The sequence below is a fragment of the Danio rerio genome, chromosome 21, assembly GCF_052040795.2.
Source record: "Danio rerio strain M-AB ecotype USA chromosome 21, GRCz13ab, whole genome shotgun sequence".
Classification (NCBI taxonomy): domain Eukaryota; kingdom Metazoa; phylum Chordata; class Actinopteri; order Cypriniformes; family Danionidae; genus Danio; species Danio rerio.
Genome location: NC_141041.1, coordinates 34641999 through 34669390, shown reverse-complemented (window position 1 = coordinate 34669390; position 27392 = coordinate 34641999). Strand labels below are relative to the sequence as shown.

The 27392-nt window shown below is 36.0% G+C and overlaps 1 protein-coding gene across 1 annotated transcript; it reads left to right on the top strand.

Annotated features, from left to right (window-relative positions):
* The first annotated feature begins 857 nt into the window (after positions 1-857).
* pgap2 (post-GPI attachment to proteins 2) lies at positions 858-27392 on the top strand. Its single transcript, NM_001441992.1, is given in 5 exon segments — positions 858-1382; positions 8870-9119; positions 10629-10735; positions 15850-15958; positions 26071-27392. Coding segments are annotated over 5 exon segments (765 nt in total). The 5' UTR covers positions 858-1214; the 3' UTR covers positions 26202-27392.

Here is a 27392-nt window from a genome sequence, read left to right as displayed (position 1 = left end):
ACTATTTTCAATTTCACAAGGTTGTTTTTACAGCATCGCTGTTGTAATGTAATTGCAATACAGTCAGTTAGCATTCATTTAGTTGTTCAAGTGTAAATCGAGATGAAAGACCGTTGTAATCACTAGTGCTGTCAGCAACAGGCTAGTGCAGAAATTCCATTGAAAATACTGGGGTAAAATAATTTGTCATTTTAAAGACATGGAAAGTGGATTTTAATGCAGTGCCTCTTGTACGATCTGAGACCCACTTCAATTTGTATATCTAATAGGCAATGAAGAGCACTAATTTTTAAAGAAATCAGATCTTAAACTTCACAATTTTGTAATGGAAAGACAGTTCACCAGAAACCCTTATGGGCTCCCTGGCTGAAAATGTAAAGTCTGTGTGCATATATCCCATTGTGTTTGTAACAAGATGTTTGAGAAGCTGACGACAGTCTTGGTAATTTGGTTACCAACATTAAATAATTGAAGGCAATCATAATGGAGACACTACTGCAATTAGTAACAATAGGATTTAATGCCAGCTATGGCCATGTTTATTTGGTTTGAATGCGATTCTGTTTAGTTATTTACATTGATTGTTTTCGTTTGTACAAGCCAAAAATCACCAAAAGCAGGCATAAAAACTTTTTTGCAGTTTAAGGTTGTTTTTGGGCATATCAATCACACATCTGATGCTAAATTTAAAAATGTGCATTAAAATAGGATTATGGAAAAACTACATTGGGTACTCCTTTCTAACATTCTTCATAATATATATTTTTCGTGTTTAACAAAAGAAAAACAGGTTGAATGAAAAAAATAATTTTGGGGCGAACGATCCCTTTTAAAAACACCACGAGGACTTTGATTTTGAAATGTAGATTCCGCGTGACCGGATGTTTCCACGAATCATTCACATCCAGTCGGAAAACTTAGACATTTTACCCAAATTAAAACATTAACGACTCGTTTATTAAACGCAGCTTAATCCAGAACTCATCTGTAGTTAAACCAACGCCACAAATGTAAAGTTTCAGTATATTTCGCAAAGCATGTTAACGCTAAGTACTTCAGTGATAACCAGCAGCGACTTTAAATCGGTTTCAGTTTCAACTTAAGCTAATTGTCAGACATGTAAGGTTAGTTCAGAGACTAGGTTGGAGCCATGGGCTACAGGGAGTCTGTCTGTCGCTTGTGACACATCAGGGGATGTAATTAGTCCAGGGAAGATGCAACAGGTCCCGTACGGTTCTGTGGATCGAGACAAGCCTCTGATCCGCGTGCCGTTCACCCGGCTAGCGGTGATTACGGTGTGTTTGCCTCTGCTCGGCCTCGTCGCCTGTATCGTGCTGGCGATGCTCTACCACTACAATGATGCCACCTATACACACTGCCAGGTGAGAAAACGGGCACACACACGTCCCTGGACATTGGGATGAAGTTGTTTTTGCATTCGCACATTCATTTATTCATTCATTCATTTATTCATTCATTCAGTGAACAGTGTTGTACTTTGAGAGTGTTTGGCTGCTAGTATGATTTCCCTATTTAGAATTTGCTTAGCATACTATTCTGAAACTATATTATTGAGCAGAAAGTCTTAATGTGCGAATATAAAATCAACCCGTAGCCTGTCTGGCGTGGTTCTTTTTTTTGAAGAGCAGTCCTTTTTGCAGTTATTCGCCCCAACTATGAGGTTTAAACACTGCTTAAATACTTTTAATGACGTTTAAAGCACTCTTTTTATCTGCACTCGCTTGTCGAGTGGTCAGCATTATCCCACTTTTTATTTTTAATGTACCAAAATATTTCCTAAAGATTTAGAATAAAAAAGTGTAAAAAAAAAAAAAATTGATTATGTGTTATTGTTAAAATACAAATTTATCCCATCATATATCATTAGATGGGAAAATTGAATGTTACGGCTTTGGGTAAATTGTTTTGTAAATTAAGTAAAAGAGATTGTCGTTTATTGGGCAAATAACAAACTGGCCATCACATTCAACTTTCCCGTCAGAATTTGTCCACTCGAATAATAAATGCCATAACATGTTTTCGACCGATACATTTTCGGTGGTGGAAAATTCGGTGCATCTCTAATATCAGCACGCTTTTCCCATTGTTTTTACATTTCTTCTGTGTGATGGGCTCCTTGATTATTATAGAGTAAGAAAAGTCCAGAGCTTAATGTTGTTATTGACATAAATTTTCACGATTCGATAAAATATCGTTTATCATCCCAGCCCTAAAGAATAATATGTGGAGCTTCCTGATTTTTCTAGCCTCTCTTGTAAAATGTACATTTGAAAATTCATGGAAAACAACAATAGCCTAATTAGTGTTAAAATGTAATTTTATAATCTTCAGAATTAAAGTTTTTAATGATCGTTTTTTGTCTTTGAAGACTAAGGTCTAAGATTTAGAATAAAAGTTACTTGTAAAATGTTTTTACTATTTAACAACACATTAGGTCAGTAGTGAAAGATAACTTCACTTTCGTCAGTTTCTTCTCAGTCTTAAAGCCTTCTTCAATAACATATTTCCACAATTTATGATGGCAAAATAGGACAAATGAGCTCATGTGTGGGACAAATTCTGGACCTTTGTCAAAGAGGTGTGGGTCTTAACCACCAGAAACCACCCCTGGCAACGGGCCTAAATAGTGTTTCTGAACCATACTGTTGTAAAGTACTTGAATGAATTTGTTGTAATAATGTTATAGTTGATGTGGTAATACAGCTCGTAGGGTTGTGACGATGAGGAAGTTTCCCCACCGGTTAATCGACATGTGACAAGACCGGTTATACCGTTATCACAGTCGGAGTGGGAATTTCCTCTTTTTCTCTTTTTCCTGCTTTTAAATAGCTTATGAATGCGTGCGTATAATATTTTCAGTTTTGCAGGAATTGCCAATTCGGCGTCAATTGTTTGAATGGACAAGAGGAAACTACAAAAAAAATCACTGTTATTAAACACATAACTTTTATTAACATAACGAAAAAACACAACAATGCTATAGGCTGAAAAAACTGTGGAAGTTGGAATCAAACAAATAACAACCATAAAAACCTAACGTATTATATAATAATAGCTTAGTCCTCATGAACTTTCCGTTTATGAACACATTAACAAACCTATAGGCTATTGAAGAATAAACCGAATATGAAATGTGATCCTTGCATAATGATCAAAACTAAACAAGCTAGCACTCATTTTATATATAAACTAAATAAAAAAAGAAATGTTAAGAAATTGAACATTATGTAAAACAATTTAAAGACTACAGGCTAAATAAAAGTGCCTCGTCAGAGCTAAACATCACCGCACATGTGTCCGTTTACAGCTTCTGCAAAGATCAGACAGCCTACAGATCACACAATCTCAATAAACAACATGTAAATGTATAAATATTTCGATAAGTATTGTTATGGAATGTTTATAAGTATATGATCTTGCTTTTTTGGTTATATTGATACCAGCTTTGAGCTCTCTCTCACAAGCGGCAGTTGACAGGAGCTGCATAAGAGCATTGTACACTACTCAGTGGCGGAATACACACAGCAAGACGTTTTATTTTTAGTTTTATTTGTTGCCGATTTGCGTGTTGTTCCTTTTTAAAAATACCTTTTATTTTTAAAATCTCTCAAGTTAATGTTGTCTATCGAGTAACATAATCTCCCTCAGATCAGATCAGTTTGGTGCGCAGTAAGACTATGACCAACACCGGCCTGTTAACACACTGCATAGACTGTAGGTCTACAGCTCTGGTGTGTTATGAATTGTATGTTTTAAATCACAGCGAGACATGCTACGTTTAGTTTTATTTGTAACATATACATTACCCAGTACACAATAAAATAATATTTTGAATGGCTTGTCTATTAGCGACGTATATATCTGTTAAGTTTAAATAGGCTGAGCATATTTTCATTAATATTAAAACACATTAATAAAAACTAGCCATCCTTTGATTTTTTTTTTCGTTTACGTATATTTTTATCAAACGAAAAATGCAATAAATTGTTTATTTTGGTTTTCTTTTTATTAGAATTAATATCATTAATAGGCTACACAACTCCTACATAACATTGGCTTCAATTGTGTTTTGACAGATATCCTACAAATAGTCTTTTTTTGGCTCAAAGACATTTATGCCTGTTAATTTCAGTGCTGTATTTTGACAAATTTCGCAAAGGCTTTAGCTTTTCCACCTGTCAGCAGCTCTAAGCCTCAGTTTTGCAACTTAACTTGTGGCGTCTTGATTTCTGACAGAGAGAGAGAGATGAGGTCAAACCTCAGATTCGATGTGTGGCCGCACGTCACAGTTACTTTATTGCAATTTTTAATATTGGCTCATCTAAATGAACGTTTCATTCGATTAAAAGATGAAATATTGCCAGACAGACAAAGCAACTTTCGGTTTTTGAAGAGAGCAGCCTCAGTGATAAAAGATGCGCGCACAAACAGGATAGCCTACACTCTTGTCGGCCTATTCTTTATTGATTTTTTAACATTAAACACATAATCAAGTGCAAAAAAGAAGAGCTGAACTTCGGAAAAAGTGCTCACTGCTGTTGCCGCGATGGTTGCTTTGTTTCTCTGCAGTTGGATTGTCAATGGCGCGGCATTGCTAAATCACTCTTGTTTTAATAAAAAATAAGATCTTTGTTATAATTTTATAAAAATCTTATTCTTAATAAAAAAATAAGATATTTATTATTAATCATTGTGAGATGATGGTAGCGTGATATTTAGAATGAGAGTATGCGATGCGTATTTATGGCCATTGATCTACCCGCGACCCACCCATAGGTGTCACGATGGAAGAGTGATGTCACCGGTGTTGCGTCTTAAAACCGGTATCACCGTCAACACCGTCTATCATGGCAAGCCTTCTCTATGGTAATATAAATAAACTACCCAGTGCTGTCGTTTCCTACAACTAACTAGAGAAAATATTATACTATAACTCACCAGTTTACTGTAGTAAAAACTAAAGTATACTGCAGTATTAATTACAGTTTTTCAGTTCATTTTTACTTTTGTTAATACTATAAAATGTAAAAAGTGATTATAGCTATAATTCACTTCAAAAGCACTATAGTATTTGCTATTAATTCCAAATGTTATTTTTCAAGTATACACATAAAACATAAAAAACTGATATAAATTTTCTGAGAATACCTTGTTAAATTTCATTCAGTGTTAACAGTCGAACTCTTCATTGGCATATTTAGAACAATACATATTCAATGGCATAATAATAACAGACTCTGACAGCCTCAGATATAATTTTTTTATATTATTTTGTCATTTTGAATCTTTGTAATTTGTTACTGTCTTTTAAACCACTAGATTTTACCCTTTTAGTCACTGAAAATATAATCAAATGTATTTTAATTTAATTTTAACCTAAATGTTCTCAAAATTATTTGAGTGTCGTTGAAGCAGACACTTTTATATGAATTCACTTATCACAAAAGGTTTTTAAAAAGTGATTGGAATTAAATAAGTGATGTGCAAGATGTGGTTTTATCAACATCATTACAACAAAAATAGATAATACCAATTAAAAGGATAAGAGTTTGCTCTGTGTAGAACAGAAATGATTAATTATTTCTTTATCATTTTACAAAGCTTCATTATGGATGTGATGTGAATTTGTGAAAACAAATAAAATAATTTGAAAACATTGAAGACAATTTTGAGTATTTCCACAGCACTGTATAGTACAAGTCTACACAAAGAACTTTTGTAAAAACTCGATTTTTGTTTTGAGAAAATTTGATCCATTTGCATGGAAATAGCTGAAATTCTTTAATTTAAGCTTGAATTGTATGTTGATTTAACAGAAACTCTCCTTGCATAGTTTTTTTTTTTTTAAATGGAGATTATTAGAATTAAAATGTTTACTATTCTGACTAAAAAGTCATCAGACGGACACAACTATAAGATCTAGTTCTTGAAATTGCTCAACTTTTTAAAATAATTTTATATTTTCTGATAGGCACAGCAAAAATTTATATTTTGATAATTTTTTTTAACAATGGTTACTTCACATACAAAAGTCAGACAGCCTCTTGGGCATAGGTCTCAAACTGGATTCCTGGAGGGCCACAGATCTGCACAGTTTTTTTCCAACCCTAATCAAACATAGCTTATCCAATAAATCAAGTTTTTCAAGACTACTAGAGACATTAAGAAGTTGTGAGTTGGAGCTAAAGTATGCAGAGCTACAGCCCTCCAGGAAGTGAGTTTGAGACCATTGCTCTAGGGCAGTGGTTCTCAAACTTTTGTACACGTACCACTAGTGGCATGTAGGCTTCCTTCTTGTGGTACACAGAGAAATATTGAATAATAAAATAATTTATATATATATATATATATATATATATATATATATATATATATATATATATATATATATATATATATATATATATATATATATATATATATATATATACACTTTTAACCCTTTGACTCGATTGATTAAACTGATGTGATCAGCACCAGCTGTTCCCTGAAGCGTACGATCACATCGTTGTGCTGAGAATGTTTACTTTAGTTTATCACGTCATCAGATGCTAAAAACCTACCCACCTTGGCGCAGGGCCAGAGAAAAAGGCGAGAGGCCGCGGCACTAGCAGAGCAGATACACGCTAGAGAAGCGCTTTTGCAGACCAGTGCTGTTGTGTTGGCATTTTGGTTACTGCATGCTGCGTCATTGCCAAAATAAATATCACAAATTTGTTAAAAAAGTGTGTTCGTAGTTGTGTAAAATAATGTGCGATTTTGATACACACAGTTATTTGTTTTGTAAAGCAGGGTGGCTTTTCGATTTATTAATTTGTTACCTCATATTTAGGCAAATGTATCAGGATGTGATTCAAATGTCACAGAACATAGACTCAAGCAACTTTGTCTCAAAGCTTGCAGCTAGAATATAGCCTAATAAAAGTTAGTCTCTGTGTGCAGTTAATACAAACTCCACAGTTCACTTCACATGAGTTCTCAAATCATGGAAATTCCGCATGTATGAATGGATAAATCATGGATGAATTGGTCAAGCAGTGTATCATTTTTAATTAACTTTTAAAAGTACATTTTAAACATTGATTATTTTATTTATTTATTTATTCATTTCCTATAAGCACAGTGTTAATGTTCAAACTATGTATAATGTTTAAAGAGGCTGACAAAAATAGATATTCTTAATAAGAAGAATTAATCTGCCTCGTCATTATGGTGGTACTTGGAGAGACAATGTTTTTCTGAGGTGATACTTGATGAAAAACGTTTGAGAACCACTGCTTTAGGGTATTCAGAGATGACCCCAGACCTGTAATACTGATCCACACTAATAGAACACACACACAGTACAATCTGTTCTTACTTAACGCTGGTTATTGTACTTTCAGCCGTCTTATCAAAACTAATATCAGGTTAATATCAGTGTGAAAAATGTCAGGGGTCAAAAAAGTAGATTGCATGGAAAACTACAAATATGTGGGTACCATTATTGACCGTTTTTATACTTTATACTATGAGGCAAACTGTGCAGGAGTCACAGCTGAGTATTGAATCCCTGTATAGTAGGCAGCTTTTACGGATCGCTCAGTATATTAGTAGCTGTAGCTTTCTTCCTCTGTCTGTGGAGTTTAACCTACTCCTTTCAGGTCGAAGGTTTCACATGCTTTTTAGTAGGACAAAACCATCATTTTTTTGTCGCTCTGAATAAATAGTAATATTTCATTATGTACTTTTTCATATGTACATTCTTTTTTTTAATTGTTTGAATATGTGTGATTTAATTGTTTGCATTAAATGCCAAACTTTGCTGCAAAAAGAGTCTACCTACTGCTACCAATAAAGTCAGCTGTACTGAACTGAAAACTGGTTCAAAACTGGTACAATCAGCATCCAAACTGGCAGCTTGCAAACAAAGGAATTAACTTTAAAAGATTTAACACATAATATGGTAAATAACTCAGGAACAGTTGTTTCCAATTCATCAAGGGTCCTGCTCCACTCAAGAGGCCTCATGACCAGGGCCTGATGGAATCTGCGCTAGTTTTTTGCTATCTCTGCGGAGAATATAGGTAAAAAACTGCGGACATCTGCGGAATTATTGTGAAATAAAAAGTAATACCTTTATAACTTTTATTTAATGTTTAAATTGCCAATCCAATTAGATGCACTTTATTTGGTAAACAAAGCAAGTCTCTCATATAATATATCAACTAAAAGACAGAAAATATTACTGTACAAACTGCATAGTGCATAAATCAGATGAACATTTTCATATTAGTCAATAATATTACTGTAATTAATAAAAAAAATAACTGAATAAAAATAGATTTTTTTTTAAGGTTTATTTTTAGCCTTTTTGCCTTTATTAGATAGGACAGTATTTAGACAGGAAGCAAAGTTGGAGAGAGAGAGAGAGAGAGAGAGACGGGGGAGTAGGGTAGGGAAATATCCTCGAGCTGGGATTCGAACATTGGAAGCCCTGACATGCTATTGCACCAAATGTCGACGCGCTAACCACTAGGCTATTGTGTTGACAAATAAATATAGATTTACACACATTTACTCAAGTAAATAAACAGAATTAATGACGGGCTAAAAATCTGCAGAAATCTGCGGAAAAGATTCCGTGTGGGCCTAAGACCTCTCATAAATCATTTGGTATACAGAAAAAGCAAATACACACATTATTCCAGATTTACTTTGAGTAGGGATGACACTGGGGTCATCATGTAATCTAGGCTTAATCTTAAAATTTTAGCTTTATTAATAATCATAAAGACATGAGAAATTATTCGTGTTACTCTGTCCTGGAAAATCCATAGTTAATTTTTTAAAAATAAATCTCTCCCAGGTTCCAAACTACCTCCCGTCGATCAGCGCAGCCATCAGTCTAACTCCTGAACGCTACATCTGGCGCTTCAGCATCGGTCTGCATTCTGCCCCACGCTTCCTGGTAGCCACTGCGTATTTGAGCTTTTACCGCGGACGCTTCTCCAGGAGGCTGACGGAGCAGCTGCTGAGTGGCTTCACATTCCTCTTAGCTCTGAGTGAAAATGTTGGCCTGCTTCTGCTCACCTACGTCTCCTCCACTGAGACATACAGTAAGTGCCTTTCTGGACTCAAGCCCTGAATATTCTGCATGCACACATGAGCAGGGTCGCTTTAATGTGCTTGTGATTGTATTGCTATTGATTTGCTAAATGTGGTGTGTTTGTAAATGATTGTCTTGAAATATTTTGCTTCAAAATGTTTAGAAAAAACAATGTTTTGTGAGACCGTGTAATTATACAGAATAAAAGTCTTTTTTTGTACATATTTTTTGTTTTCACATTTTCACAAACTTAGTTTTGTTTTCACAATTTCACATTTTTCAATTAGTTTTTTATTTAATTTTAGTTCAAAATGTAATGATATGATATTTTTGGCTACTGTAATTTAAAATACTTTTGAAAAGTTTAACAATAAACAATTTTAATGATACTCAGTATAATTTTCATATTTGCTTCGTCAGAGTACATTACTGTAAAAAAATCGTGGTTACAAATTTACATAGAACTTTAAACTTTAAATAGGAATCTATTTTTATATATTTTGAAAAATAATTTATACCCGTCAGAGCTCAACAATTAGGACTGACATGTTGGCCCTAGGCCATCGTGCCAGACGCTCTGGATAGTACAAAGGATTGTTACTGGGCCAATCGGGGCAAGTGCTGCCTTGTCACTTAAGTTAAATTTGCCTACGATTATTTGTCAATAATCAAATACAGTCCTAGAACCAACAACAGTTTGTTCTTTTAAGCCTTTAAATGCCATCTTCTCTGTTAAGTCGTCTTGAAGCAGACATTTATGTGGGTAAACATGATGAAAAAAATTAAGTGATGTTTTGCACAGTTTGTCGTCAGTTTGGCAAGCCTGCTACCTTTGTTTTGCAATAAAATACCTGCACTATTTCCATACTGCTAAATTTGTTTGCAAAACACTTAGAATTTTGCTCATTATACATTTAATAACATTTTTAAATATTGAAATTCTAGATTTACAGACATTATTTTTGACACATTATTTAAAATATGTGGCTAAGAAATAGCAATTAACTTTTTTTTTTTTTTTGGTGGAGCAAGTAAAAATTTTGGACGGGCAAGTAAAAAATTTGAACCACTGGCCCGATCAGTCCAGTAGAAAAAGTCCTTAGTGTTGAACCCTGTCAATGATGCAAAGCTTTTCATCGGCCATTACTTTAGTATACTGTCTTCAGCATAAATGTTTTATTTATTTATTTTCTTTATATAGAAAAAAAATAGTAAAATTATTATTTCTTTTTAAAACAAATCTTACGTAAATCAAAACTGTCTGTGTATAGTGAATATTTGCATCAGTATTTGCTATTCATTAAAATGAAAAAAAATGTGTTGTAAGAATTTTATTTACTTTACATCATAATTTTTGCATATTTTATTTTTTATTTCGCAATGCAAAGACCGTCTTAATTGTTTAATGCCAGATATATTTCTATCAAATATTAATAATTGTTATTTTACCTGCAAAACAATCATTTTGTCTATGTCTTTAAGGATTATAATGTTATGTCTTTATATATGTGGTCCACAGGTGTCCATAAGAGCGGCTTCATCCTGTTTATTGGCAGCTCTCTGTTCCACATGTTGTGCACCTGCAAATTGTGGTCCCTGATTGTCAAGTATTCGATCAGTTCAGAGGTGAGAAGAGTTTTTGAGATTATGACATTACGGTTTAGCATAACGAGTTATAAACAGATCAACAGGGGGCGATATAAACAATCTCATGTGTATGTAAAGGCCAATATTACATGCAGTACACTCACTGGCCTCTTTATTAGGTATACCAGTTAAGCTCTTCATGAAGACCTGCCTGATTATATGTGTGTTAATCATGTGGTAATTAGTGAGCAGAGTACATTAGTAACTGTAATATTACCTGAAGTAACAGGTGTGGTGCGTTGCTCCAGTAAAGTGTCCATTGTTTGTACACACTACTCTTTTCAAATACTGTTTTACATGTAATTCACAAAAATAGTATGTAGTAGTAGTGTACATTTAAAACAGTGTGTAAAAGAGTGGTATGTACAATTGTTCTCATTAAACAGTGGATGAAAAACATGCCTGGATGACCTATAAAACTTACCAAATTAAGTTACTTTTCAGACTACGCAATTGGGCACAAACATTTATTTCAGTGTGTTGATTTACTTCTAACTGAAACTGAATATTAAATCGGGGGCGGGGATTTTTTTTGAGCATCATTCCCTCATTCCAAACTAATGGTAAAAGGGCTAAAAAATATTGTGGCTAAAGTCATCAAACAGACATCAACAAAGAAAGACCACCACTTCAATCGCAGAAGCGAATGGTCACACTGATGAACCATGATTGAACAAACTTTTTTTACTTTCACTAATCAATTGTTCACCTAAAGCAGGGATCACCAAACTTGTTCCTGGAGGTCCGGTGTCCTGCAGATTTTAGCTCCAACCCTAATCAAACAAACCCGAACAAGCTAATCAAGGTCTTACTAGGTATACTTGAAACACCCAGTCCGGTGTCTTGAGGCAAGTTGGAGCTAAACCCTGCAGGGCATCGGACCTCCAGAAATGAGAGAGGTGACCCCTGACCTAAAGAATCTCAATGTACGCTAGCAAAATAAAGATTGTTATTTGTAATTTCACACTGACTTTAAAGGTATTGTCTATCTAAAATTAAATTCAAAAATCAGTTGCTAACTTTCATGTGGTTCCTTTCCGAGGTTGGACTGGCCATCTGGCAGGCCGAGCAGTTTCCCGCTGGGAAACTTTTTGGGCTGTACTGATAATCTTATGATCTGCTCGGCCCATAAAACACTTAGCAGACCGTGTTTTTCTGCCTAACTAATTGACGATGCTGGGATCTGTGATGTTTTGAAAAGTAAGATGTTTCTTTTTCGGACAGACCGGCCCATGTGGCATAATCTGCAGCCCATTGGTTCTTTTCTTTATTGACATTGGGCTGACCCAATCACAAACTTCCATTTTGGACTCTGTAAGCCTGCAACGTGTACTTGTCAAAATAGTTGAGAGTCACGCCTGTTTCTCACCCCACTCGCACATATGGAGAGAAGAAGTGGCAAGCAGGCCTTTGCCTTTTGCTTCTGCAGCGCGCAGCAGATCGACAATTGTTGCACGGATCAATATGTTACTGTCTATTTTATCTAGTTACCTATCTGTCTATATACTTTCTTTTACTTTTCATCTGCACCAAGGCCCGCGGCAACTTCCTCTTATGCTGTTTCCTTATGCTTAACCTGCAAGTCTTTATTTAGCAAATTATATAGACCAAAAAGAACTGTCTGCTTCTCAAGCTCTATAAGGAGTGTCATTCATGTATTTTAAGATGCACTTGGTCAGAAGACAATCGCATGAGATATCATGACATTTTGTTTTTGATCATCAGCATGATGTAGGCTTATAGTTACAATAATATTTATACAATGTGGTTATAATGATATTTGTACATGATAAAACTAGAGTGCAACTTAAGCAAAACTAATACTAATAATTAATGTGCATCAGCATGCCTCAACAGGCAGTTTTTGTTAAGTTCATTATTTAGTATAGGCTCCTCAAAACACACAGGCACACACAAGATGGACTTCAAGTGTGGATTATAATTTTATTTGAATAATAAATTTAATTTAAGTTAAAAAATTTTCAACTCTCATTATTTCCTAAATATGCGTTTTGTGCTTTTATAGAATGGAAGTTGGTAAACATATTCAAGGGCGTGCAGGGGTAGCATTTTGATTGAATGTAGTGGCCCACTCTGCCCCAAAATGCCAGGGCTGATTTATTTATTTGTTTGTTTGTTTGTTTGTTTATTCATTCATTCATTCATTCATTCATTTATTTATTTATTTATTTATTTATTTATTTATTTTGTCCCAGTCCAGCCCTGTTCCTGCCCTAACCCACAAGTGTTTGGTTTATTTATATGACAGCAATGTTTTGGGAGTCTAAAAATAGAGACGTAAAAAAAAAAATCCTTATTATTATCTCCATGTACAAAATGTGATTTTGTGAAAACAAAACAGTAAATTTTTGTGAATTTATTTTATAAACACAAACAAGAATTGCGGACTACAGGGGTCCTTCGTACGTGGATTACTCAGTTAGCTAGATTTGTTTGTTGACGATTTGACAGTTCCAGGATCGTTTAATTTTTTCCAAAACTTCTGACAGTTGTTGTCATAGCAACAGTTCTGGTAGCTTAAACCTGCTCGGGAGCAGCAGCAGCTTATTTCATATAGACAGGATTAGATGAGATCTTTTTCATAAGCCTTTTCAAGCAAAGATAATATTGAAAGTATGTACCAAATTCTGATATTTTCTTACATTAGTAGTTATATATTTAAGGTACCCGCTTAAGTACAATTAGTTTATGATAATAGACATGGGGTCCATTCTTCGTACGTGGATTACTCAGTTAGCTGGATTTGGATGTTGGCAATTTGACACAATCCAGGATCGTTTCGTTCTTCAAAGCTGATCCGAGAGTTGTTGTCATAGCAACAGTTTTGGTAGATCAAACCTGCTGGGCAGCAGGCTCAATTCATAGAAACAGGGTTAGATCAGCTTAGTTCATGCAAAGAAAATACTGAAAGTATGTACCAAATGCTGATCTTTTCTTACAGTAGTAGTTATATACACTTGGGAAAATAGTAATTATTTTAAGTTATATATATAAAGCCTAGTTATTAACATAATAAATAAAGTTATACATATTAATAAAACTTATGCAATCTGCAATCTCGAAATGAATGTACAAAGACTGCCACCTGGTGGTGCAAAGAGAAAACTTATTGATATGAACTTTTTAGATCACTTTAGAACAATTTGTGTATAATAGAAATGCACAATATGTGACTTTTTTTAAAAGCAATAATACATTTCAGCAGTCATAAACATGTTTTGACAGTTAATATGCCAGTGATTTGATGCTTCACAAAAGTTGCAGACACCTTTACCAATATCAAAATGCTTTTGTAAACATCCAGTTATTCTTTTCACCGATTAAAAAAACGGCTACTATAATAAAGAAAATATTTTCTAAATGTAAACTAAATACACTGATAGGCATTGAAATACATAATGAATAGCCTCGACACATGAAAGTGTAAAGCCTGCAGCTTACAACAAATGTGGAAGGTTATTGCGTGTCTTTTAACATGGTTTACTGCTAGTTTGATGTCATTTTGCTCACATGGATAATTGAATATTAATCAGATGATGTCATTACGCTGCCGTCAGCCAATCGTTGCATTGCAGATCATGATTTCGAGGATCGATAGATCAGTCGTTCACAACACACGCAGCGATCTCATCTCAGTTCATCCAGACATTCTAATCTGATTCGCGAGCTTGTTTGAAGAACCAAATTAGTGAGAGATCAGTTATCGAGATGAAAAGATCCAGGATCTGCCAAATCAATCTTAGATCATTTAAGCGAGGTACGAAGAACGGACCCATGTTTTTTTTTTTTTTTTTTTTTTTTTAAGGAATAATAATTTATGCAGTCATGCACATTTTTTTGACAGCTAATATGCTTGATTTGATGCTTCACAAAAGCTCTGGACACCTTTACCCATATCAAAATGTTTTTGATGCAAAATTAAAATAAACAGACAGTTATTCCTTATGCAGATTAAGAAACTTAAATAGGTCTTGGCTACTATAATAAAGAAAATCTGCTCTAAATGTAAAATAAATAAATAAATAAATAAATTGCTAAATACTCTCGACACATGAAAGTATAAAGCCTGTGGTGCACAACAAAGGTGGAAAGTTATTGCGTATTTAACAAATATACAAACATAAACATATTTATATTTAAAAAACCGTTTACAATGAATTTTATATAATTTTGCTCACATGAGTAATTGAATATTAATCAGATGATGTCATTACACTGCTGTGCTGTCAGCTAAACGTTTCATTGCTGATCATGATTTTGATGATCGACAGATCAGTCCTTCACAACACATGCATTGATCTCAGATCAGCTTATCCAGAAATGTTTATCTAATCACGAACTTGCTTGAAGAACCAAATTAGCCAGAGATCTGTTATCAAGATTAAAAGATCCAGGATCTTAATATGTATATGTGATACACACATGCATAGAAACAAAACCATACAAAACAATTGTGTTACATGGATAGATATATATAATAAGTGTGTACAATTTTATATATTATTTAGGATGTGATTAATCGCAATACATTTTTGCCCAGCAATAATTTTTTAGGCATTCAAACAAAATGAGGGGATAAGAAAAAAATAAAAACAGATTAGCATCCTATAAAAAAAACGCTCTAGCGTCTAATAAACATCTTGTGAACCTCATGTTAAAATCACATGTAAAACATTTCATGCACATCTCACATGTGATTTTAACATGTGAATCTTTTACTGTTCAATTTTACACTCAGCTTATATTCTCATACATAGACTTTCTCTAATTATTCAGCTACGCTCTTAACACACAAGTGATCTTGACACCACTCGCACAGCTCTAATAAAAGGTGTTGCTTTTGCGCCGCTGGGTGAGAATTCTGGGAGTTAATGTGTCAAAGACCGCAGTGTGTCTGTATATTTGTGCTGCTGTGAAAGTGCAGCTCTGGGGGAAGTGGTTGCAGTATTTTCACCGAGCCGCGCTCCACCTGCTTGCTCCACATCGCGTTGCAGAAGAGAACTGATGACATTGTGTGTCTTCTTTCTCCTTTTTCTCTCTTCTCTTTCTTCACGAACCCGCTTTGTCACCAGGAGATGATGTCGTACTGGTTTAAGCTCCGCCTTTTCCTGTTCAACGGCGGCTTCTGTGTGTTGGCGTTCTACTTCTACAGGCGGCACAACACGTACTGTGAAGAAGGAAGTGAGTGCAACATCTCTGTTCTTCACCCCACCCTAATTTCCCTCAATGGTTTTTGAGAAATGATTTTAAAATCAACTCAGAAATTATTATGAACTATAATTGATTGCTAATATTTGGGGATTTTTATGGTCACCATTAATCAGATTTAAGATATAAAGAAAATTGTATTTCTTGTAAAGTGTTTTTGAGGTTTAAAACTTAAAAAGTGTCTAAAATGTCAGCAGAAATTGCATTTATCTGCAGAATTTTTATAATGTCACTTTAAAGGAGGGTCGAGGCAGTGGCGCAGTAGTTTCCCCCACAGTCCAAAGACATGTGGTACAGGTGAATTGGGTGGCCTAAATTGTCCATAGTGTATGAGTGTGTGTGTGTGAATGTGTGTGTGGATGTTTCCCAGAGATGGGTTGCGGCTGGAAGGGCATCTGCTGCATAAAAACCTGCTGGAAGAGTTGGTGGTTCATTCCGCTGTGGCGACCACGGATTAATAAAGAGACGAAGCCGACAAGAAAATGAATGAATGAACTTTAAAGGAGTCTTTGCTAAATAAATGTGTATTTCTTTTCAAATGAATTCTAAAACTCAAATTTTATAAGCCGTAGTTTGTTAGAATAGTTTTTCGTGTTTTAAACTGTTCGTAGCAAGCTTCAGAAATATACTTGTATAATATGAACATATGATACACGTTTACAGTATCAATCAACAGTTTATATTGTGAATTATTGATTATGGTGCTCAATTCCCCTCTTATAACATTTAGATCTCACATTCAAGTTGATCTTTAAAACACTTATAATTAAAACGCACTGCTAATTATAATCTTTATCAAAGATTGACAAAATTATTGGGCACATTTGAAATGTAATTTTGCATAGTCATTTGCCAATTGGGGCCAAACTACTGCATGAAAATTCTCTCTGAATTTCAAAAGTTATTGACAAAAGTTGAACATTTGATAGATATTAAAATGGCTAAAATTCTTTAAGGAAATTAGTTAATTTCACCAAACCCAATACACTTACACTACCATTCAAAAATTTGGGTTCAGTAGGATTTTTGAATGTTTTAAAGTAAGCTTCTCCTGCTCACCAAAGCTGCATGTATTATCAAAATTACAGTACAATTGATTGTTGTACATTGTACAGTTGTACAGTACATTGTAAAGTTGTGAAATGTCATTGCAATATAAAATAACTGAAGTAGTTTATAATTTATTTAATCATTTATTCCAGTGATTGAAATTTTGAATTTTTAGCTTCTTTACTCCAGTCTGTAGAGTAACATGATCCTTTAGAAATTTGTATTAGTATTATAGTTGTTGTTGTTGTTGTTGTTGTTGTTATTATTGATATTGTTATTATAAATGGTAATAGCAATGCTTAATTTTAAAAATTGCAAAGTCCCTGAACAGATTGGTGTATGAAAGTGAAAATAGGGCAGTATCGCGGACAAAAGTGCAGAGGGTTGGGGAGTTGCGGAAGAAAGTGAAGAGAGCAGGGCAGGGGTGCATGTGAGGCATGTGCCGGTCTGCCGGATCAGATTTCAGAGGTGCCGGATCCAGCTAGTCCGGTACAAATTAAGCCCCGAGTTATAGTAATTAAAGCAATAATGACTATAGTAAAAATTTCATTTGAAACTACATACAATAAGTAATAAGTATTTAACAATATATATTTTTTTCATTTAATAAATGCTGCCTTGATGAACAAAATATTTTTTAAATAAAATGTATAATTATTAAAAAAAAAAAAAAGCTCACTTCAAACTTTTGAGCGGTAGTGTATGTTCAGGATTAATGTGAAACAAGCTGGTATAAAATGGGGAAAAAACACACACACACACACACACACAAAATGAATGTACTGTAGCAACGCAACAGCCAGTCCAATTCAAATTTAGCATGTGGTGTCTGTCGCCATGGTGTCGTGCTTTTCTATGAGGATGTTGTGGTGTCTTTATAAAAAACACCCACCACCAGCCAATCAATTTTGAGCACCTTCTCTTATAAGAGAAAAATATGAACGGAATTGACCAATGTGATTTTTGGTTAAACCCGTACTTAAAATATATTGTGTTTAATCACTGATTTGAGTGGTTAGATGATTGCTCTGTATTAAATAACACATTTTTATAAATGTACTTACCGTGCGTTCACCCTGGTGAGTTCTGGTGAAAGCAGCGCAGCACGTCTTGGGTTGTGGGCATTGAGGACAGTTAAATCATGTCAAGAGGTAAAGTGCTAGATCTTGGTAGCGGTGATAAGTGTGGACGGGGCCGAGAGTAGAGAGAGGTGGTGCCGATGTGTTTAAAGGAACACTTCACATTTGTTGGAAAAAGGCTCATTTTAAAATGACCCTAGAGCTTTACCATTTTTGAATCCATTCAGAAGGTCTCTGGGTCTGGCTGGAGCACTTTTAAGCTTAGCTTAGCATAGATCATTGAATCAGATTAGACCATTAGCATCTCACTCAAAAAAGAATCAAAATAATTTTTTCTATTTTACACTTTTTTTTATCTGTAGTTTCACCATGTTTTATGGTTTATGAAAAATAAGATCTAGGAATATCTTAATCTAGGAATAGAATATTTTCTAGGTTGAAAGGAGGCGCAATGATAATACATAGCGCTGTTACCTAGTTTCCTATCTGGGGTCTATATTGACAATATGCGGGCCCTGTGTAATATCATTAGCAGCATTTCCACTGTGGGGCTATTAGCTCGCAGCGCGTCACGCAAACCCCGCTCCCAGAAAGTCCCCTGAATCAAACGTCACACAACCCACCCAGTTCAGCAGGAATCAGGCAGATAAAGCACATCATCGCATGATCACGAAACCATTAAAATGAAAACAACCGAAATGATCAAATGACACGTTAATGTACAGCATAACATTTATACGTGTATACGCACGGGCCTGTGTATTTCCATTCATTATATTTGTTTACTCACCTGTAACACTCGTCTTTAAATCAACGGGATACACAAGAAAAAAAAAAAAGATATGGTTCAATTCTCTAGTTTCTGTATTCAAATTTTATCATGGATTGAGAGATAGTCTATGTAATAGAACCACAAATGTCACTGAACAAGTCTTAACAATGAAACAAAAACACAAACAACATTTATACAATAACATAATACAAAAATGGTGAGTGAGGGTGTGTGTGTATGTATGTATGTATATGTGCAAAGTCCAAAGTCCGTGGATGAGAGTATATGCAAAATGGATTGTTCTCACCAGAAAAGTTTGAGTCCAGATAATTGTACCATCTTACGTTGCAAGTGTCCTCTTAGGATAGTCTTTAGTTCAGACGTGAAAGACTAACAAGTCCAAAAAGGGCAAAAAATCCACAAAAAACGATTGTCCTTCGCACACGAAAACAAGAAAAAAGGTAGACCTTGGCAAACTCTTACTCCATGTGCTCCTCTGACTTCTTCAGATGACACTGTGAGTAATGTCCAGGTGCCCTCTATCTCCCCCTTGTGGTGAGTATGTTATGTGAATGTGTATATATAAAAAAAAAGATCAACAGAACAGGAAATAGAACACCGATACATTCACCTCATCCCTTCAAAATAAAGAATCTAAAATAAAAGTCCATTACTCATTTGTATATTCGTAGCCTCAAGAACCGTGAGTATGCTTTACTGCCAGGCCTATTCACACATTTAATGAACATAACAGAAAGCGTACCTCAATTATGTGGCAGCGCTACATAGATCCCCCCCCCAGCCGGCATCTCGGAGGAAGAACGACCATAAAAGCGTTTTAAATTAACCACATTAAAACAATCAGTTCTTGGTGGATCACCCCATGATACAGAGTAATTTATTGGCCCTTTTCTCTTAGTAATCACCCCAGGTCCTTCCCACTTCGGAGCTAATTTGGAGGTGAATTTACTGACTGCACTGGATAAAGGGTGAGTTTTAAGCCAAACTAAGTCACCCACCTTAAATTGTACATCTTTCCTTTTAAGGTTGTAGTACTTAGCTTGTTTAGCCTGGTTCATCCTCATTCTTTGCACGACCTTCTGTTGAAGGTAGTGTTGTCGATCCAGTACAGTGTATGATGCTTGTTCAGGTGATGGAGGCAAATGTATGAGTCTTTCCAGAGGTCCATGGGTCTGACGTCCTCCCATAAGCTCCGCTGGGGTACAACCAGTTGTCTCCTGCTGTGCGGTGTTGATGGCATACCTTAACTCGGGCAACCACTGGTCCCAGTTCTGGTGTTGTTGGCCTACATAGGAAGCGATCATGGTTTTAAGAGTCCTATTTACCCTCTCAGTAAGATTGCTTTGTGGATGGTAAGCAGTAGTTAGCTTTTGTATGCAGCCCCAGGATTTACACACATCGGACAAGATGGAAGAAGTAAATTGTGGACCTCTGTCTGAGACCAAATACTTTGGGACACCCCATCGGGTAAATATTTCCTCTTTGAGAATCTTTGCAATCTTTTGGGTCTTACTGTCTCTCAAGGGAAATAATTCAGTCCACTTTGTGAAGTAGTCCACAATCACAAGAATATAAGCATTCCGCTTCTTGCTCATAGGGAATGGTCCCATCAGGTCAGTCCCTAGAGTGTGTCCTGGTTCAGTAATTAAATTACTCTGCAAAAGTCCAGAGGGTTTACTATTACTAGGCTTGTACTGCTGACAGAGCTTACAACTCTTAACATAACTCCAGACCTCTTTTCTTACAGATGGCCACCATGCCACTTCCAAGATCTTCAGAAGAGTTTTGAGTTGACCCAAGTGACCAGCTAGTGGATTATCATGGAAGTAGTGAAGAAAGTTCTGAGTGAGTTTTTCTGGTACCACAAGCTGATACTTATTCCCTTCACCTTTTAGGGGAACTTTTCTGTACCAAATACCTTGGATTTTCTCAAAGGTAATGGCTTGATCTTTGGCAACACAGCGTGATGGAGTGGATGTTAACTGGAGGAGAGCTTTATCATCTTGTTGAGCTTTTTGAATTTCATCCAGACTGATGGGTAACTCTGATGCAGTTGTTGAAGTGATGGAAAGACAAGGGTTAGGTACTGATAAATCACCAGCTCTTGACAGGGCGTCAGGTACTAAGTTTACGCACCCTTTACGGTGATGCACTCTAAAGTCAAATTGCTGAAGCCTCAGGGTCCAGCGTGTTAGACGAGAAGAGGTCTTTGGGCAAATAAATGCCCAAGTCAATGCAGAATGATCTGTGAAAACATCAAAAGGCATTCCTTCCAAGTAATGTCTCCACTTTTCTACTGCCCAGACCACCGCCAAACACTCTTTCTCTGATGTACTATAGTTCTTCTCTGCTGGAGACAGAGTCCTTGAAGCATAGGCGATTACTTTCTCTTGGTTGTCACAAGTTTGAGTAAGTACAGCTCCTAGTCCCACATCACTAGCATCTGTGTGTATCTGGAAAGTCTTAGTTGTATCTGGTTGTGCAAGTATAGGTGCATGTTGTAGGAATTGCTTCAGAGCATTCACACTTGATTGACATTCCTCAGTCCAATCCCATTTCACTCCTTTTTTCTTCAACTGATTTAGGGGAGCAGTGATATCAGCAAAATGAGGAATATAGCGGTGATACCAACCTGCTAACCCCAACAACCGCTGGAGGGACTTCAGGTCAGATGGTGTAGGAAAATCCACCACTGCTTGAATCTTTTCTTTGTCCATTTCTATCCCTCTTTCAGTGATCAGGTGTCCAAGGAATTTCAGTTGTCTGGTGAAAAACTGACATTTCTTCATGTTCAGGGTTAGGTTGGCCTGAGTAAGTCTCTCGAATACTTGGTGTAAGTGTTTCTTATGTTCTTCTGGGGTTTTTGAATAAATGATGATATCATCGATGTAGACAAAGCATATCTTACCCCTCAACTCTCCCAACACTCTCTCCATTAGTCGTTGGAATGTTGCAGCAGAGTTTTTCAGTCCATATGGCATTGATTTAAAATGGAATAGGCCTTTGGTGGTGATAAAAGCAGTCAACTCCTTGCTTTCCTCTGCCATCTCGACTTGCCAATATCCAGATCTTAAATCCAAGGATGTAAACCAAGTAGCTCCCTCCAATGACTCCAAGATGTCCTGAATTAGAGGCATGGGATAAGCATCGAAGATGGTCTTTTTGTTAAGACGTCTGTAGTCTACACAGAAACGATAAGTTCCATCTTCCTTAGGGACCAGGACCACCGGAGAAGACCAAGGTGAGAAAGAAGGCTCAATGATGTTGTTCTCCAGCATTCGATCTACCTCTTCTTCAATAATGCGTTTCTTCAATGGAGATACTCTATAAGCTCTTGATGTTACTGGAGTGTGGTCTGTGAGGGTGATTTTGTGTTGATAAATCGATGTTTGCCCAAGTTTTTCTGAGGTGGTAATTGGCCATGCAGTGATCAAGTCTCTTACTTCTTCTGGAAAACAGATGTTTGATGTGTCAGATGGATAAGTAACTTTTGGTTGATAGTCAGGTGGAACAGCACAGTACAGGTGGAGTTCAGCATGTCTCACTGAGCAGGATGGACTTACAGGCATTTCCTGGGAACAAGGAGGTAAAACAGACATGAAGGGAAAGTACTCACAGTCTTTTCCTCTTCTCATACCATATCTCCCATGTTCTAAATCCACCACCACTCTGGCGAGCTTCAGAAAGTCAAGTCCAATGATAACAGGGAAAGCCAAATGAGAATCTTTCATAATGAAGGCTCCAATCTCGAACTTTCCTCCATGCCACTCAACACTCATCAACTGATGATCCCTAGAGTGGTGAATGGTTCCATCAGCCATGATGAATTTTTGAGAGGATAGAGTCTTTGATGCTTCAACTCTCTTACATCTTAGTCTCTTCCACACACTCTCTTGAATTAAAGTATAGGTACTACCTGTATCCAGGATGGCTGTTATCTCCTGTTCATTCACTTTGATGGTTACTCCCAACAAGAAGGATGTTGGATGATGTTGGGTTAAAGTCACACCAGCCAGATGTTTACGTGAACCAGCTTCAGATGATTTCTTGTTCTTGTCTCTTTCATTACTACTTTCCACTTTCTTCCAGTACTCCTTTGTCCCCAAACAGTCCTTTTCCACCAGTGCTCCCACTTTCACCAGTTGACTAACAGTATTAACTGTCCCCCTCAAGCATCCTGCAACTCTGGGGTTGATGTTATTCAGAATCCTATTCACCAGCTCTTCTTCTGAAGCATCTGGTTTCCATTTCAGGCATAAAGCACGATAATTGTATGCAAAATCCCTGAGCCGTTGATTGGGCTGCTGTACCATATTTCTAAGTTTTTCTTCTACTTCAGACATATAGTCAGCTGGTAGGAATGCATCCATTAATGCTCTTTTAAAGGATTCCCAGTCTTTCACCTTTCCCTTTTCAGCCTTCCACCAACTTAAAGCTGGACCTTGCAGGACAGTGCTAAGTGTACCTAATAGCTCTATATTGGACAATGGTCTCACCTCTAGATAGTCTTCACATTTCTCTATGAAGTTGAATACATCAGCTGTCTCACAGGTTTCACCAAAAGAGGGGAACTCCAGACGTACCGGAGGTCGAGCGAAAAAGGAGGATGAACCAGGTAAAACGTTAGCGTCAGACTGTGTCTGGTGACCTGAGGAACTAGGAGCAGAAACATGGTAAGTAGCATTAAAAGATGGTTGGGTTATAGGTGACTGTGCAGCAGAAAAAATATCAGAATGGGTAACATTTGTCTGTCTAGTTTGCCTTCTAGAAGGAAAAGGGGTGCTAGTGGAGTAAATTTGTTTAATTTTACTTTCCCATTTTTCATCTCTCCTTAGAAAACAATCAATGACAGCTTTTTCTAATTTCTTCAATGAATCCTCAAAGCTTTCTTGCATACTGTTCAAACGATCATCTAAAGCTTGTCTAAAGTTTGTTTCACGATTCACTGTACTCTCAAAAGCTTGGTTAAAGTCATGTTCCATATTTTGAACTTTATCAGAAAGGGCCAATAAATCCTCCTTTAACTGAAAAACTTCATCATGAATTCCTTGATTACCCACTTCATCAGAAACAACATCAGCAGTTTGATCATGATCCGATATATATAATGAACTAAGCAGTGATGTTAATTGTTCAGTTGGATTACGTCTAGTTGTAAATAGTTCACCTGTATAATCAGTTTCATTTCCTTCACTTAAATCAACAGTGTGTATTACAGGGTTAATTTGGGGTTCTGTAATTTCAACTTCATCCACAGTTGTATATGCAGTATCCATGATAAAAAATGAAACAGAGAACTAGTGCTAAATATTGAATTTACCCGTACTGGCCACCACTATGTAACACTCGTCTTTAAATCAACGGGATACACAAGAAAAAAAAAAAAGATATGGTTCAATTCTCTAGTTTCTGTATTTAAATTTTATCATGGATTGAGAGATAGTCTATGTAATAGAACCACAAATGTCACTGAACAAGTCTTAACAATGAAACAAAAACACAAACAACATTTATACAATAACATAATACAAAAATGGTGAGTGAGGGTGTGTGTGTATGTATGTATGTATATGTGCAAAGTCCAAAGTCCGTGGATGAGAGTATATGCAAAATGGATTGTTCTCACCAGAAAAGTTTGAGTCCAGATAATTGTACCATCTTACGTTGCAAGTGTCCTCTTAGGATAGTCTTTAGTTCAGACGTGAAAGACTAACAAGTCCAAAAAGGGCAAAAAATCCACAAAAAACGATTGTCCTTCGCACACGAAAACAAGAAAAAAGGTAGACCTTGGCAAGCTCTTACTCCATGTGCTGCTCTGACTTCTTCAGATGACACTGTGAGTAATGTCCAGGTGCCCTCTATCTCCCCCTTGTGGTGAGTATGTTATGTGAATGTGTATATATAAAAAAAAAGATCAACAGAACAGGAAATAGAACACCGATACATTCACCTCATCCCTTCAAAATAAAGAATCTAAAATAAAAGTCCATTACTCATTTGTATATTCGTAGCCTCAAGAACCGTGAGTATGCTTTACTGCCAGGCCTATTCACACATTTAATGAACATAACAGAAAGCGTACCTCAATTATGTGGCAGCGCTACACACCGACCGACTGTTGGCATTGTGCATCGAGCGGTCTCGCCACTAACGGAGAGACTCAGCGCAGTGAGCGCATCCATAATATAAAACCATAGAAATTCTCTGTTAATTCCTTTTTATTTAAGGATGTTGCATATTATTCGGTGATCTTAAGTACAGGAATGTGTTAAGTGTTTCAGAACATAGGAGCAAGTAATAAAATATAGACCTCTTTGGGCCAAGGTATTCGGCGGGCCAAAAAAGGTCAGCCGCTGGCCCCGAGAATACCCTTCTTTAGCCCGATCAGGCCCTGGAAGTGACAGTGGAAACACGACTGGCCTTGGCTCACCCTGGCTCGCTCGCTTTAGGCGCGATAGTGAAAACACGGCTATTGTGCAGTGCCTGATGTCATCTAATAGGAAAATTATTGCAACTCTTCTATTGAAATTTTTGAGCAAGATGCTAATGTGTCTAATCAGATTCAATTACTTATGCTAAGCTAAATAGCCAAACTAAAAGTGCTCCCACCAGCTGAATGGATTAAAAATGGTTAAACTCAATAGTTTAACTCTAGGGGAATTGTAAAATGAGTGTATTTCCAACAAAAGTGGAGTGTTCCTTTAACAAGAGTGGCGCCTTGTGAAGAAGCCCCAGATGGATGTGTTTTGTGTTTACTTTTTGATAGGTTTAGGAAAGTTATTGAACATTTGCTGGTTTTCTCTTTCTTTCTTTCTTGAATGATTGCGAGATTGAGGTACTTCTACAGGAAGAGACATGATAAAGTGGAACAAAGAAACCTCTCTGCATACTAGTGTTTCAGAAATGTTCTTGCTAGACCGAAAGCAGAAGTATAAATGCTCACAATGGCATAGACTACATGCAGGGTGTCTGGGGGACACCAATTACTTCATTCAGAAGTATAACCCAGGCATTAGATTGAATGCACTCTTGTAGTTACACATGTTTTGTTTGTAATGCATTTAGGCAAAATATTTGGTAATTAAATCATGTCCAGTTGTTGTCTCTATTGAAATGAGTGTTGTAATTCCAAACTTCAGTATTTTCTTATCTCTCTCTGGCAGTTTACACATGCTTCGCGGTGTGTGAGTATCTGGTGGTGCTGTCCAACATGGCCTTCCACATGACTGCCTACTGGGACTTTGGAGGTAAGGAGGTGATGGTTGCAACACCTCCAGAGGGAAAGCACTTCTGACACAGGAAGTGAACACTTGCATCATCTCCTTGAAACTTGAGACACGTGGCTGATTTTGACTCGAGACTGACTGCATTAAAGCACCTATGACTCTTTACATCCTCACATAACAGTGTTTTTAAACTCGGCTGCTTTAAATATTTTATCTAAGGTCATCTTCAGTGGTGTGCTACGTTTTAAAGGATCATGTCTACAGAAACCAGTTAAATAGTTTAATTTATTAGCTTTTAACTTCTTAAAAGAAAAGTCCAGCCAAAATGAAACTTGAGTCAACTTTTAAGTTTCTTTTTACTGTTGAAAATAATTTGAAGATTGTTGAATATTGACTTTCAAAGTCATTTTTTCATTATGTATATCAACAACAATGTCTCCAACATTCTTCAAAATATCTTCTTTTGTGTTTAACAGTAAAAGGATACGCATAAGACCTTAAAGGGTGAATAAAGATAAGTAAAGATTTATTTTTTTGATGAAGTCATTTAAAGGGAACGTTCAGCCAAAAATTAAAATAGTGTCAACATTTGAGTTTCTTCTTGCTGTTGAAGATATTTGAAAGATTGTTTAATAAAGTTTTTTATTATGTATATCATCAGCTATCGGTCTCCAACATAATTAAACATATCTTCCTTTGTGTTTAACAGTAAAAAGATACCTGTAAAGGTTTGGAGAGTGAATAAACTATAAGTTTCTCGGGGGTTTTGATGAAGTCATCATTTAAAGAAAAGGTCAGCTAAAAAAAGATGTCAACATTTGAGTTTCTTTTTACTGTTGAAGACATTTTAAAGATTGTTGAATATTGACTTTCACAGTTTCTTTTTTCACTATGTATATCAACAGCTATCAGTCTCCAGCATTCTTCAAAGTATCTTCTTTTGTGTTTAAGAGTAAAAGAATATTCATAAGTCTTTGGAGAGTGAATAAATGATAAGGAAAGTTGCTTTTATTGATGAAGTCATCATTTAAAGGGAAGTTCGGCCAAAAATTAATATAGTGTCAACATTTGAGTTTCTTTTTACTGTTGAAGACATTTTGAAGATTGTTGAATATTGACTTTCATAGTTTCTTTCACAATTCATATCAACAGCTATCAGTCTCCAGGATTCTTCAAAATATCCTCTTTTGTGTTTAACAGTACAAAGATACTCATAAAGCTTTGGAGGGTGAATAAACAATTAGTAAAGTAAAAAAAAA